The following is a 13,641-nucleotide window of genomic DNA, read 5'->3' on the forward strand; positions in this document are numbered from 1 at the left end:
CTGCCTTCAGCTCTGGTCATGATCCCAGAGTCCTGGAATCGAGTCCCGCATCGGGCTCTCTGCTCAGCAGGGAGCCTGCTTCCTTCTCTCTCTCTCTCTCTCTCTCTCTCTCTGCCTGCCTCTGCCTACTTGTGATCTCTATCTGTCAAAGAAATAAATAAAATCTTAAAAAAAAAAGACAGTCTAAAAATCTTTAGTGAATGACTGTGTAATCTTGAGTGAAAAAAACTAGTTGCAGACCTTAGTTTCTAGGTCTGAAAAATGAGGTAAATGGCTTTCTGCATGCCTCACAGGAAAGTTTGCAGTTAAATGAGAGAATACCTGTGAATTACTTTTGAACTTTTCTGAGTGAAATTGCTGCATAGATTCAACTACAGTGTAATTAATAAAAACCCATAGTATTAGGGTTTTTTCAGTAACTTCCTCAACTTTGAAATACTTTGTGATTACTTGATTTGTAATTTCTTCACTGCCATTGTGAATATACATTTTGTTTGCCAGGAAGAGGAAGTGTAGGGTGGAAAATAATGTGTACTACAATGGAGGGTAGCAGGTCAAAGACTGGCGGAGTTAAGAATTGTGAATCATCTCTTGTGTGTTCTCAACTACGTAAAGGCAATCTGCCCAAGGGGGAGGGGGAAAAAAATCTACAAACCACACACTCCATCCAATCATGTAAAGACAAATCAGCCTTCAGGCAAATCAAATGTCTTCATTTAAAGTTTACCTGGATTTGGCACTCTGCCCATCTTTTCCAAATCTCTTCACAATATACTTTCACAAACAGATAAAAATATGCATACTGAAAAACATATCCTTTGCACTGTTATTTTTAAAAACATGGAACTCTTTAGCCCAGGGAAGATCATCGCTGGGGAAAAGGAAAGTTCCTTTCTGGGTTTGCAACATGTAAATACGGGATCAGTGGGTGGGATTGAGGTGTGCGCCACACATAAATAGAAGCTCAAAGGGAGCCAGCACACCAGGAGGCTCGGACAGCACAGAGGCCGCTGGCTCACACTGACAGGTGGGTGGGGAAACCAGGTAAGACTCCTGACAAGACTGTCCTGCAGGGCTCTCACTCTGATTACGTCGTAAAGTTGCAGGAATTCAAGGAGAGAGTTCCCAGGGACTTGGACGGGGAATAATGGACTTTTCATCCAAGGCTTACTGGGGCCTCTCTTTGGGCAGAGCTGGTAGAGGGCTGCATTCCTGAGCTGTTTCAAGGTAATGCTTTCTCCCTCTAGAAACAAGGGGTTTAGGGTCGGGTGAGCTCTAACGGCGTTCAGGCCTGGGACAGGACCCAGCGTCCTCTGCTACTGTGCACTGGTCACATCTAATTCTCTGCCTCTCACCCACGGCTGGAGCACAGACTCATGGGCCTGGCAAACCTCAGCTCGGACTGCCCGCTGGGAACTGCATTTCACGATTATCACTGCACCTCAGGAAACACAGTTCTGTCTCTCCATCTGCCGTGAAGATATTCTTGTTGCATTTGCAGTCTTGAAATTCACGGCATGGGATCTAAGAGGAGAGATCTGGCTGCTTTCTGGAAGCATTTATGAGCAGGGACACTGAAACCTTCTGCAGGTTCATTCCCTGCTAAAGATAAGAAGACAGACGTACAGTGACCAGTAAAAAGGGCTGGTTCCATAGAGTGTGTGTGCACGCGCACACACGTGTGCATCCAAATTCTCTCTCTCCCAGTTAGCGTTCTGTTTTGAGGTGGTTCGGGCAGGACCCTTGCAGAGCAGAGTCTACTTACTATGAGAACCCAATAGAATGAATCTCAGAAAGTGAGGCCACAGCAATGTGTTTATACAGCAGGAGCGACCATAGGCTTCAGTGAGTCATCCTGCAGAAACACAGGCATTAAGTGCATCTTCCAACCGCTGAGCAACAGGACTGTGACAAGGGAGCACGCCGCAAGAACCCTCCAGGAGCAGCACAGATCAAATGTTTCACCCCCGAGTCACGATTTTTTCCTAACATAAAGAGAGGCTATTGCTATATATAAAAGACAAAAGCAAATGTTTGTTGATAAATTCCAAGGAGTTATTTGCCAGTTATAGGTTATAGGTCATAGGTTTCTGAATCAACTCATATTTTGAAAGTACAATTAGGCTCACATCAAAGTTCCTGGCGTGTGTGTGTGTGTGTGTGTGTGTGTGTGTGTGTGTTTCTCTTCTATATGAAAAAGAAGTCTTTGTACTAAGAAGGCTGGGAATTGCTGACCTATAGTACACATTCTTATCCGAGTAGAAAATGAAGCAAGTGTATCTTTGCTTTTTGTTTAGGTCTTCTTTCGAGTAAGACATTTTGTGGCCACATAGTATGACTGGGATAGATGATAATTGGTCAGGTGAAGCCAAGGCATCATCGGAATTTGGTAGCTTCAAACACTTTTTTTAAAAAAAGAGCAAACGCTCAGCAAAAATTCCCACTCAAGCTATCAGAACGTGAGAAGCTTTCCCACCTTGAAAATACCAAGCATTGATAGTCCATCCTGCTTCCTTTGCACTTTGCTGAGGCCTACACCCATGTTAGTGAGGATTTTGTGAAGCGAGTTCAGTCTTTGTCTTTCCTGGAATCCCACCTCTAATCGTGCACGCGATGGGTAACTGTAGTGATCTGCTAGTGCAACTCTCTCTTAACTAGTTAGCAACTCCCTCGCTCACTCATCGACCTTAACTAACCTTTCCCTTTCCTGTTTATGGGCATCTGCTTTGTAGTGGTGTAACGTTCCTGAAGAATTAACTGAAATACTGGAAGGGAAAAAAAATATTTAACAAGGAGACACACAGGGGTTGGTTTCTCTGTCTTATAAGCCCCATAGAATATTTTTGTGCCCAAAACCCATGCCCACCATCACCTACTGATACAGGCCCATGGAGAGAGTCAAAGAATTGTTTCAATAGAATAAAATTGCGTGGACATATTTTTGTCACCTCAGAACTAATAAATGGAATTTGAGTGAATGTTACATGAGGGAGAGAGTTAGTTGGGCCTAAGTTTTCAGTTATGTGACAAAGTTGGCAGCTTTGAGTTATATAAGGATTCTTTACTTAGATCTTATTCTTTAATGGCAACGGCCCCATTTTCACAGAAGGCTAAAGAAGTACGTATGTTGAGGGTGATTGTTTCAAGGATGGGGAAAACAGGAGCCAGCGCTGCAAAATGGCAAGATGCAGAGGACTTGGTTCTCTACCCATCTCATGAGGCTTCATCTCCCTGAATTTCAGACTCTTCATCTATAAAATGAGGTGTGGGGAGTGGGAATGGAGGAGGCAGCCCCAAGGTGCCTTCCAGTGGTAAAATTTTTAAAATATAAAATTTAAATGTAAATTCCCTTGAATGTAAGAGTGTATACATCTATTTTCCTAAAATACATCTATATACCTATTTCTATACTGTAGGTTTCTATGGAGAGCTCCCTCACTATATTTATATCTACGTGGGTCTGTATATGTTGATGGATCCAAAAGTAGATAGATACTCACACTAGCATTCTTAGGAAAGGTCTGTGGAAGGGAGTTTTTCACACCAGCTGCATGTTTTCTGTCTCAGCTAAACGTCAGTTCCTTTGTATCCCAGGGTCATGATACAGTCTGAAGACTGAGAAGGCTCTTAATTCCCTTTTGTTTCACTGTCATTTTCCTTGTTTTCCATATCAGATTTGCCATGGAGAAGATCTCGGTGTCAGCATTCCTGCTCCTTGTCGCCCTCTCTTCCACTCTGGCCAAAGATATCACAGCCAAATCAGGAGCTAAGAAAGACACCAAGGACTCTGGACCCAAACTGCCCCAGACCCTCTCCAGAGGTAGGAGTCCGCTTCCGGTCAGCTTTCAGTGCCTTCATTGAGAACCTGAGGCTTGGGTGCCAAAAAATAGTTTTGAACTAAATTTATCAAAGTTGATCATTGTTTCGACTTTCTTTAGAGGGTTTTGCATCTGATTGGTATTCAGTATATATTTATTCCAGGCTTTACCACTGCTTTTCAACAGCTTTAGTCAGAAATTATAATAGTTTTAAATACACCCGTTCCTTTTGCTCTAGGTTGGGGTGATCAACTCATCTGGACTCAGACTTATGAAGAAGCTTTGTACAAATCCAAGACAAGGTAAAGATACAGGTTACAGAGTTCTCTCCAAGCTCACAAGAGCACCCTCTAGTGGCACGTCGCTATACAAGAAATCTTGCTCGTTAAAAATGACCCAATCTTTCTTTGTCTCTTACAGCAACAAACCCATAATGATTATTCATCACTTGGATGAATGTCCACACAGTCAAGGTAATTTATTCTTCTAAATATAATTTCCTTTATCGGCTTTTAGCTTTAGGGACAAGGCTCAGGTCACTCATCTTTTTATCCTTAGCGCCTGGCACAGTTAAATAAAACAGTTATCTTCATGTAAGAAAAACATATTTTAAAGTAACTTCAAATATTTCCATACTTTGTGCTAACCACTGGTGCATTTTGAAGGGGAAAAAAAAAAAGCAAACTCTAGGATTCATCCTGACTTCTTGCTTTCTCTTGTAACCCATATCTACTACATCAGCAAACACCACTGCTTTACCTCCCAAATATACCCAGAAGCCAGCCCCAGCTTGAAGGATGTGCAAACTGTGCATTCACACAAGGCGGGAGGCCTGGAAGTTTTCTGTGCTGGATTTAAATCTCTGGTTGTTGTTGTCTTAAAATTTGTAGAATTTTTTAATAAGGGGCTCCATAATTGTGGGGTTTTTTTTTTAAGATTTTATTTATTCATTTGACAGAGATCACAAGTAGGCAGAGAGGCAGGCAGAGAGAGAGAGAGGGAAGCAGACTTCCTGCTGAGCAGAAAGCCCCATGTAGGACTTGATCCCAGGACCCTGGGATCATGATCTGAGCTGAAAGCAGAGGGTTTAACCCACTGAGCCACCCAGACACCCCATAATTGTGTTTTGTCCTGGGATCCATGTATCGTGCAGGTCCTGCCCGAATCCAGCCACTTCTTACTGACTCCTTTCTACTGCCCTGATCCAAGCCAAGATTCCATCTGGTCTAGAATACTGTATCAGCCACCTAACTAATCAGCCCATACTCAGCTCTCCACACTGAAGCCAGACTGAGGCTGTTAAACATAAATCAGACCCTTTCGCTCATGTGTTCAAGTGGCTTCTTATCACAAGTAAACGAAATCTGAATTCCTGATCATGGCCTACAAGGCTGGACATAATCTGGCCCCTGGCTATCTTTGCTTTCCTTCCTATTCTGCCCTTGTGTTTTCTCTACTCCCTCTAGCCTGGCCTTTGTGCAGTTTTCCTCTAAGCTCATTCCTGCCTCCAGGCCACTGCTCTTGCGGCCTCCTCTGCCCAGCATGACAGAACCCCAAAATCTTCGAATGGCTCATTTTCTCCTTTGATGTCACCTCCTGGGAGAGCTCTGCCTTGAACAGTCTAGAGTTCTTAAACCTCTTGCCTTGCTTTATTTTTCTTCGAAGTACATATCTCCAACTGAAGTTATTAGATAATGTATTTGTTTATTTATTTTTGGTCTGTTTCCCACAGAAGCATTTGAGCTCTAGGAAGACAACATATTACTTTTCTTTCTTCTTCTTCTTCTTCTTTTTTTTTTTTTTTCCATAAAACAGTTTGTACCGCATGACAAGCAATAAATATAGGTTGGGGAAAAAAATGGATGAATGAATGAATGGATGAATGAATGAATGAGTGAATGGCAAGCATCAAAGGTAGCGAGTGGCCTAGATATTACTTCACTAATTGTTTGCTAAAAAAGCAAAGTTGGATATTATACTGAAAATACAGTCCAGCTTAAGATATAACAGAGATCAATGGTTTCAACCAGCGATGAGATGGATATTTACTGATTCTTTGGTCTATTCTAGCTTTAAAGAAAGTGTTTGCTGAAAATAAAGAAATCCAGAAATTGGCAGAGCAGTTTGTCCTCCTCAATCTAGTTGTAAGTTCAGTTTTCGTCATCACAGACATTTCTCCGTGGCTCATTATGTGAAATGGATGATTCAGGTTTCCTATGCATGTTAGTCATACTGCACTGACTGGGGGCTGTTCCAGAGAGCTCATTTCACAGATGACAGAGAAAAAAAAAGAGATATTTTACTCATAATCTATCTTGCATGGCTGTGTTTTTATTCAGTAATTAACAATTTCAGGCTGTCTGAAAAATACGTTCTTGTGGTCAGGATTTTCTCTGTTACTGTAAAAATGCAAGGCTCTCTGTGCAGATCTCTTCCTGTGCCCTCTTCCCTGCAGTCCTGATGCTCTGCCCCCCTTCTTAGTTCTCAGCTCTTCTCTCCTGGAGAGTGACAGGTCCCCAGCTGTCTAAAGCACTCATTCCCACCTTACTTTGCCATCAACACCCTCTCTGTTGGCCAAGCTTTCGGTCCGCAAGGTCTTTCTCTTCAGATGCAAACAGTTCCACCTTCCTTCCAAAGGGAAACAAGTAACAATAAACAACTCACAAAACCACTCTCCCTACCCTAGGTCCTCTCCCGCCCTCCCTCCCCCTTCCCACCAGCTCCTTTCACTCTCCTTATCACTCCCTCTCTCTCCCTCCCTCCCTCTTCGCAAGCTGACAAATCTGGCTTCTTCAAAGAACATTCACATCAGTCGTTCTTCCTCACCCTCCTTCCAGAGGCTTCTCCTCCTCTTTCTACCTTTTAATATTAGTGACTTGGTGAATCTCTGCCCGCTTCTCTTCCTAATATTTTATATTCTATTTAATGTTTTATATTCTTTGTGGACAACTTCATCTACATCTGCCTTTAATCAATGCCCGTGCACTGGTAATTGCCAAATCTTACCCAAACACGCAACAATTTCCAACTTGTGTGTGCGATCATCGTCCACATTTTGCATTATTAGCTTAAACTCAACGTGCTCAGTGCTGAATTTATCAGCTTGGTGCGGGATTTTCCACAGCTCTTCTTTCATTAGTCCGTGTTTCACTGAAAGTTTCATTCGAGATTCCACTCTTACTCCCCTCCAGCAGTCAAGAAACCCTGTCGTTCTAACTTCTAAATATTTTCGCTGTAGGTCACTTCCCTATAAAGTGAGGACCACTGTTTAGTGTAAGGATTTCTCCCTCTGCCTAGGTCACTACAGTATTACTAAATGGCTCCCTGCCTACAAAATAAATCCTAGCTAATCCCACATAGCCTTCAGGATAATGACTCTCAAAACCAAACTGGGATCATGGTACTTCTAAATCCCTCCAGGGGTTCTGATCTATTTATGAACACAGGCAAAAACTGGCATGGTGTGCAAGACCTCTCATGAGCCAACCCCAAAGGAGCTCTCTAGCATCTTCTCTCACCACTGCCTCCTGTGTCCTCTGTATTTCAATCCTCCCAAAACACACAGTCCTACCAGAAAGTGCTGTGCCTTCCCTCTACCTTTGGACAAACTCTTCCCACTGCCTGGAGTAACCTTGTGTTCCATGTACCTGACTCCTACTCATTTATTTATTTTTAATTTTATTTATTTGTTAGAGTGAGAGAGAGCACCGTCAGGCAGAGTGGCAGGCAGAGGCAGAGGGAGAACAGTCTCCCTGTGGAGCGAGGAGCCCAATGCAGGACTCAATCCCAGGACACTGGGATCATGACCTGAGCCAAAGGCAGCCGCTCAACCAACTGAGCCATCCAGGTGTCCCATCCTATTTATTTTTTTTTAACACTTCTCCCTCCCTAAGTCTTAGCCCACCTTGCATACAGGGTTAAATGCCCTGCTTTGGTCACCCACCGCACCTGCACGGCCTCCACAATACCACACCAAGTGGATCCTCGGTATTCATTTTCCTACCTGTGTCTCTCAGCTGACCGGTGTTCCTTAAAGATGAGTGCCACAGACAAGCCTGTTTGTTTCTGTAATTTTCCAAAACTGACCTGTTTTTTTCACTACTCTATTTCCCCCTCTCTCATCCAAGATGTCTTCCCCACATACTGGAACTCCCTTTATATTCTCCCTTCTTGAATTTTTTTGCTCTTTATCATGTTCCTTCAGCTCTCTACCTCAGGTTCCGCATTGCATTTGGCTCTATCTTATTTATTATTTCATGTGTGTAACTCACCTCCTCATCTGTATTATCAACTCTCTGGGGAAGAGAGATGCCTTACAGTATCTCAAGACGCCTCCCCCAGTAGAAGACACATTTCTGTATTAACAAGTTTGACAGTACCTGAAGAACAGACAAGCTAAAACTGTCTTTTCTTTTAATCTTAGTATGAAACAACTGACAAACACCTTTCTCCTGATGGCCAATATGTCCCCAGGATCATGTTTATTGGTAAGTAAAAATGACAATGAGGGGCGCCTGGGTGGCTCAGTGGGTTAAAGCCTCTGCCTTCGGCTTGGGTCATGATCCCGGGGTCCTGGGATCTAGCCCCGCATTGGGCTCTCTGCTCAGCGGGGAGCCTGCTTCCTCCTCTTTCTTTGCCTGCCTCTTTGCCTACTTGTGTTCTCTGTCAAATAAATAAATAAAATCTTTAAAAAAAAAATGACAATGAGATTAAGCACACTGATAATTGCCCAAGCACTTTGCTATCTCTTCCTCAGAGCCCCCCTCCCTCATCTGCCACTCTATCATGGCCAATGTCACTGGCCCACCCTAGCAAGGAGTGTAACATTCCCTTACGTTTCTCAACATTTCTTCATTACAAAGTTCAAGCTTCTACCTATTTCCTCATTTGTTTCTCATCTGCACATGTAAACTTATCATGTCCCATCAAAAGTATATCGGAGAGGGAAGCACCCTGCTAACTTTTAAATGTATTGCCTGTTTTCCTGCGAACATCAGGCTGGTAAATTCTTCTTTTTCATTAGGCGAACTTCCAATTGGTATGCTGGATTTTTCTTTCTGACATTTTTTGGTAATTATTTCTGGGCAAGTTAGGAATATGACTGCCAGAAAAGAAATCAGAGGAGCCATGCTCCTTCCAGCTGCTGGTACTTTTCACATCCTGTTCCCTCTGCTGGAAAGCTTTTCCTGCTTCCCCCATGCACCTAGTCATCACAGTCGCTCACTGACCTGGCACAACTAACACTATGTGCCCATGTGGCACCATGCTCCTCTCAGCAGTCATTCTTCCCTCAGTTATAATTTTGCATTTATGGGGTGATTGTGTTTGTTTGTTTGTTTAAGATTTTATTTATTTATTTGTCAGAGAGAGAGATCGTGCAGAAGCAGGCAGAGTGGCAGGCAGAGGCAGAGAGAGAAGCAGGCTCCCCACTGAGCAAGAAGCCTGATGTGGGACTCCATCCCAGGACCCTAGGATCATGATCTGAGCTGAAGGCAATGGCTTAACCCACTGAGCCACTCAGGCATCCCGGGGGTGATTGTTTAGTATCTATTTTACCCTGTAGGACTACAGCTCTTTGTGGCTGGGGTTGTGTGGGTTTCTTCTGACCATCATATTTTCAGCATGACGCTCTTGTAGGCTGGCAATAAATATTTGTTAAATGACTGGACACATGAATTCAGATTGGCTTTGAGCCAAGTCATACTGATTTAAGGACAACGCATAAATAAATCCATCACACGGCAGAACTCGCACTGATCAAGTGGTTCGGGGCTGGGATCCAGCCAAGTCCACACTAAATGCACAGGACAGGGGAGAGGAACACGTGAAGGAGTGTAAAGCAGGAAGGCTGAACTCGAGCTAATTTTATACACTCAGTTATGTGAGGATTTAGAAAATCTAGAACGTTTAAATTGGGACTTTATGGGTCATCTTGTGACACTTTGTGCTAGAGTTCTTTTTATAGTATTTATTCCTGTCTAAGGGCATTGTAACCCACATTCCATGCCTTCCAAAAGAACCAACTACAGCTCAGGAGCATGGACACCGGCTACAGATTAGAATCACCTGGAAGATTTTAGAAAAACCAGCTGCTGGGCCACAGCTCAAACCAATTAAATCAGAATCCTGCCGGGAATGGGAGGCAGGAGGTATTCCTTGAAGCTCTTCAGGTGGTTCAGGGGGGCAGCTTTGTGAGTCTAGGGTTGGGTGTTTCAAAAGCTTTTCTTATGTTAATTTATCACAAAGAGTAGACCGTGTGTTTGTATCCTCTGCACTAGCAGAAGTATAATAGGTTTTAAGTCTTTGTTGAACAAATAAATGTCTGCTTCTTGTCATTAACATCAGTGGGACCCATTCCAACATTCTGAAATGACAGATCATCCGCTTAAGTACCAGGGCCAGACTGTGCACACAGCCAACTGGGTCTCACGTGCCTCCTCCATCTGATTTTCAGGACATGCTCTTTCGGCCTTTTCAAACCTCTGACAAGAGGTTTCTAGGCCTGCGTAAATCCTAGTACCTCCCTTGTCGATATGCCTTATTTTAAAAATGCCTTCTTTTCCCATGAGTGGATAACTTCAAAATAAATATAAAACATGGAAAAATGGATTTAAAACTCTAAGGACTATCATAGGTATGCATAAAGGAAGACTCCTAAATCTTTGTTTTTTAAATACAGCTAGATCACAAAAAAGTAAAAAACAGAGAGGGGCCCTACGTGCTTATTTGAACTTTGCTGCCATTAATGGTTTGCATTATTTTATTCATTAAAAACAACCCTTTATTTCGAGAACTAGCATTGGAAGTCAGTTTCTAATTAGCTAGGTTGCTCCTGGTAACAGGCTGTGATTACAACATAAGCATTTCAAAAGTTCAAAATGCCTTAGTATAGAATGCCAGGGTTTTCACCAAAGCACCCAACATTCCCCTGCCAGTATGTCTTCTTCTGTTTTCAGGTTGCTATAGATAGAATAGCAGGGTTCATAACCTTGGCTACAAATAGCATTGTGCAGCTGTCGGGGGCTCTGGGCCCTGCTTTGGGGACTGGCAGCCACAGGCTGGGTTGCCAAGTAGATGAACTAGACCTTCATGAGGGGGATCACATGCTGTGTTCCTCTCATTGGCCATGGACAAGTACGTGGGCTTCCTCGCGCAACAGAGCTTCCTTGGAAACATTGATTCCATTCCCATTTGCTTTTTCATTGTAGACCCATCCCTGACAGTTAGAGCTGACATCACTGGAAGATACTCAAATCGTCTCTACGCTTATGAACCTTCAGATACAGCTCTATGTAAGTGTCACCTCCTGTGAACGTGTCTTGCTGTTGCACTTACAGTCCACTTACATGTTGAGGAGGGAGGAAGCTGGGCTCAGACATGCAGAGAATCAGTGTGACCCTAACTAGCCTTGTGCCCTCAGGCAAATCATATTCACTTTGGTCTCATTTATTTAAGTGAATAATTTATGAAAGAGTCTTTTGATTGGGTATCTTTTTCTCTGGGAGGATTCTATAGCCATATTACGTGCTTCTCAAGGGTTCCTCAGGCACCCTGTCATAAAGAGTCCTATGACAGAATCAAGTGCAATACAGTAACTGTCCTATTATACGAGTAATAGGAATCTTCAGGCCTTCAATATTTTTTCCAAATAATGAAAGTAAAATGATATGGTCCATTTGGTGCTGCTGAGTTTAAGTTCAATTTTAAAGATCAGTAGGAAAGATGGTTCCCAGGAGTTGGCAAGATACTCACTATCCTCGGAGTTGCCATAAAATGGAAAGGAAAAAAGTTTAACTCAGAGCAGACAGAGCACCTCAATAGGAGACTGTTCCTGTTGTGGTCACTAATGAGTCCTTCTGGGAAAACAATTGGGTCTGTCCTAAGAACCAATTCAGCTCAGTGACTAGGGCTGCCTGGAACTGTACTGCCCAATATGTGAGCCATGAGCTCCATGTAGCTCTTTAACATCACATTAATTAAAATTTAAAATTCAAGTCAGCAGGCACACTAACCACTGTTTAAGTTCTCAATGCACAGGCACTGAATATTTTTGTTCATCACAAAAATACCTGTTGAGTGGCGCGACCTCAAACAGTGTGCTGGGGAAGACTAGAGGCTGTATCTGGGCAGCAGCAAAGATGTTCATGGTCCATTAGAAATGCCTCTGGTGGGTGCGGGGAGGACCAGGGAAGCACATTCCAAGTACTAGCCCTTCTCGAGATAATGGCCAGTCTTAATAAGAAATAAGACTTTGAGCTCCTTAAAAGCACGTATCTGGCACAGGTAATATCACGCGCTTTGTAGAAAAGACATGTGAGAAATATTGGGAGAAAACTGGATTGTAGTAAAAGCCATGTCACATACTTTTAGAAAAAAATGTTTGACAAAATTACCAACAATACACCCTATCATGAAATAGTGCCCCATTCAATAATGAATAAAGTACCCAAGTTTAGGGGTTTACTAGAGCTATCGGTATAACTCTGGCGACATCATGACCTTGGCAACTTTTTCCCTGTTAGTGCTCGACAACATGAAGAAAGCTCTCAAGCTGCTGAAGACTGAATTGTAGAGAAAAAACGTCGGCAAGCTTTTCCCTCTGTGTCTGGCCCTGAGACTTGGATCAAGAGGAGATCCTAGAAGACTCTGGAGAATGCAGGCACACTGATGGACATGCTGATTAGATTATGGTTATTGTTACAACAGATATTTTTTTAAAATCTGGTCTCAAGTACACCTGTATGAAAATAATATTGCATACTAGCATAGTAAGCCATGCTTTTTTAAAAAAAAAAATTAAACCCTTTTGAGGTATTCAAACTGTTGTTGTCACCCCTAACTTAGTCCTTCGGAGAAAAGCTATTTAGTTCATTCACCCAACAGGACTTCTGTACACATGAAATGTTCAAAGAGGAGACAAAACAGACTTAACTGGGGGTAATGAAGTCCAAAGTCAAAGTAATCACTTCACTATAGAGTTTCTCCGTGGGTGACGAGAAGTAGGCGTGAGCTTAGTCAATAGAAGTATCAAAACAGAAGATGTGTTAGTGCAAAAGAATGTGTAGAAAGGCACCCCAAGAAGATCAGGTACCTCCTTGGAGACAGCCCTTCCCACTCTGAGCAGAAACTCCCAGGTATACACTTCACTTCAAGAATTCAATTTAATTAGATTTTGCACAACTGAACCAACTCAGGGTAAGTCTCTACATATAGCTTTCTCTATCAGCCCTGATTTAGTGAAAAGGTCATTCAAAGAACATCTGTACCCATGAACATAGCCTAAAGAAATCCTAAAAATTCGCCTTACAGTACATTTGGTCTCTCAAGATTTTAGAGCGCTGTCCTGGGATAAATTTAGCTGAGTCGTTCCCTTCTTCACCAAAATGTGACTAGCTGGAAGAAGAGCAAAGGGTAATGACATCATGTCTACAGAGCAAAGGTCAGAGGTCACCACTTACCTTTGAAGTTGAGAGAGGAAGTGGCATCAAATAGCGGAGCAGCTTTTGCTACTTTCACCTCTTGATTCTGAATGACAAAAATTAGAACTGTGTATTAATTTCTTCACTACATATTTAATCTCACATTCATTGTCACATGGAATTGCTTTTTCACCCTGCGCCTGCTGACTTCTTTGGTCCACGAATGGCTGCTGACTTCTTTGGTCCACGAATGGCTTCTTTGGTCCATGGTGGGCTGCACAATGCTTTGAGTATTGAGATATTGATTAGCTACTTCTTGTCTTGACAAACTTTTCTTTGGCATTCTTATCTTTTCCAGGGCAGAATATACATTTTAAATTCTTTTTTCTTTCACAGTACTATCA

General features: G+C 42.7%; 1 protein-coding gene across 2 annotated transcripts; it reads left to right on the top strand.

The window, feature by feature from the left end:
* Positions 1–993: 993 nt before the first annotated feature.
* Positions 994–12,890, top strand: AGR2 (anterior gradient 2, protein disulphide isomerase family member). 2 transcript variants are annotated; one of them, XM_032865857.1, is made up of 8 exons: positions 994–1,044; positions 3,675–3,820; positions 4,057–4,120; positions 4,239–4,291; positions 5,889–5,962; positions 8,242–8,305; positions 11,027–11,110; positions 12,341–12,890. In XM_032865857.1, exons 2-8 carry the CDS (start codon positions 3,682–3,684, stop codon positions 12,388–12,390), a joined length of 528 nt encoding a protein of 175 aa, XP_032721748.1. In that variant the 5' UTR covers positions 994–1,044; positions 3,675–3,681; the 3' UTR covers positions 12,391–12,890. The 2 variants fall into 2 exon arrangements, with proteins under 2 accessions (XP_032721748.1, XP_032721758.1); XM_032865867.1 differs by having other exon boundaries at positions 995–1,027; positions 12,341–12,889.
* Positions 12,891–13,641: the final 751 nt, after the last annotated feature.

The sequence above is a fragment of the Lontra canadensis genome, unplaced genomic scaffold (genome assembly GCF_010015895.1).
Source record: "Lontra canadensis isolate GAN:19392208 unplaced genomic scaffold, GSC_riverotter_1.0 scaffold2, whole genome shotgun sequence".
In the NCBI taxonomy this organism is placed as follows: domain Eukaryota; kingdom Metazoa; phylum Chordata; class Mammalia; order Carnivora; family Mustelidae; genus Lontra; species Lontra canadensis.

What these genes read in the sequence shown, in the direction of transcription:
- AGR2 (XM_032865857.1), top strand. Translation starts at nt 3,682, where the DNA reads ATGGAGAAGATCTCGGTGTCAGCATTCCTGCTCCTTGTCGCCCTCTCT. An exon ending in GCCCCAGACCCTCTCCAGAG is followed by an intron (nt 3,821 to 4,056) that starts GTAGGAGTCCGC and finishes CTTTTGCTCTAG; the next exon opens with GTTGGGGTGATCAACTCATC. An exon ending in TTGTCCTCCTCAATCTAGTT is followed by an intron (nt 5,963 to 8,241) that starts GTAAGTTCAGTT and finishes TTTTAATCTTAG; the next exon opens with TATGAAACAACTGACAAACA.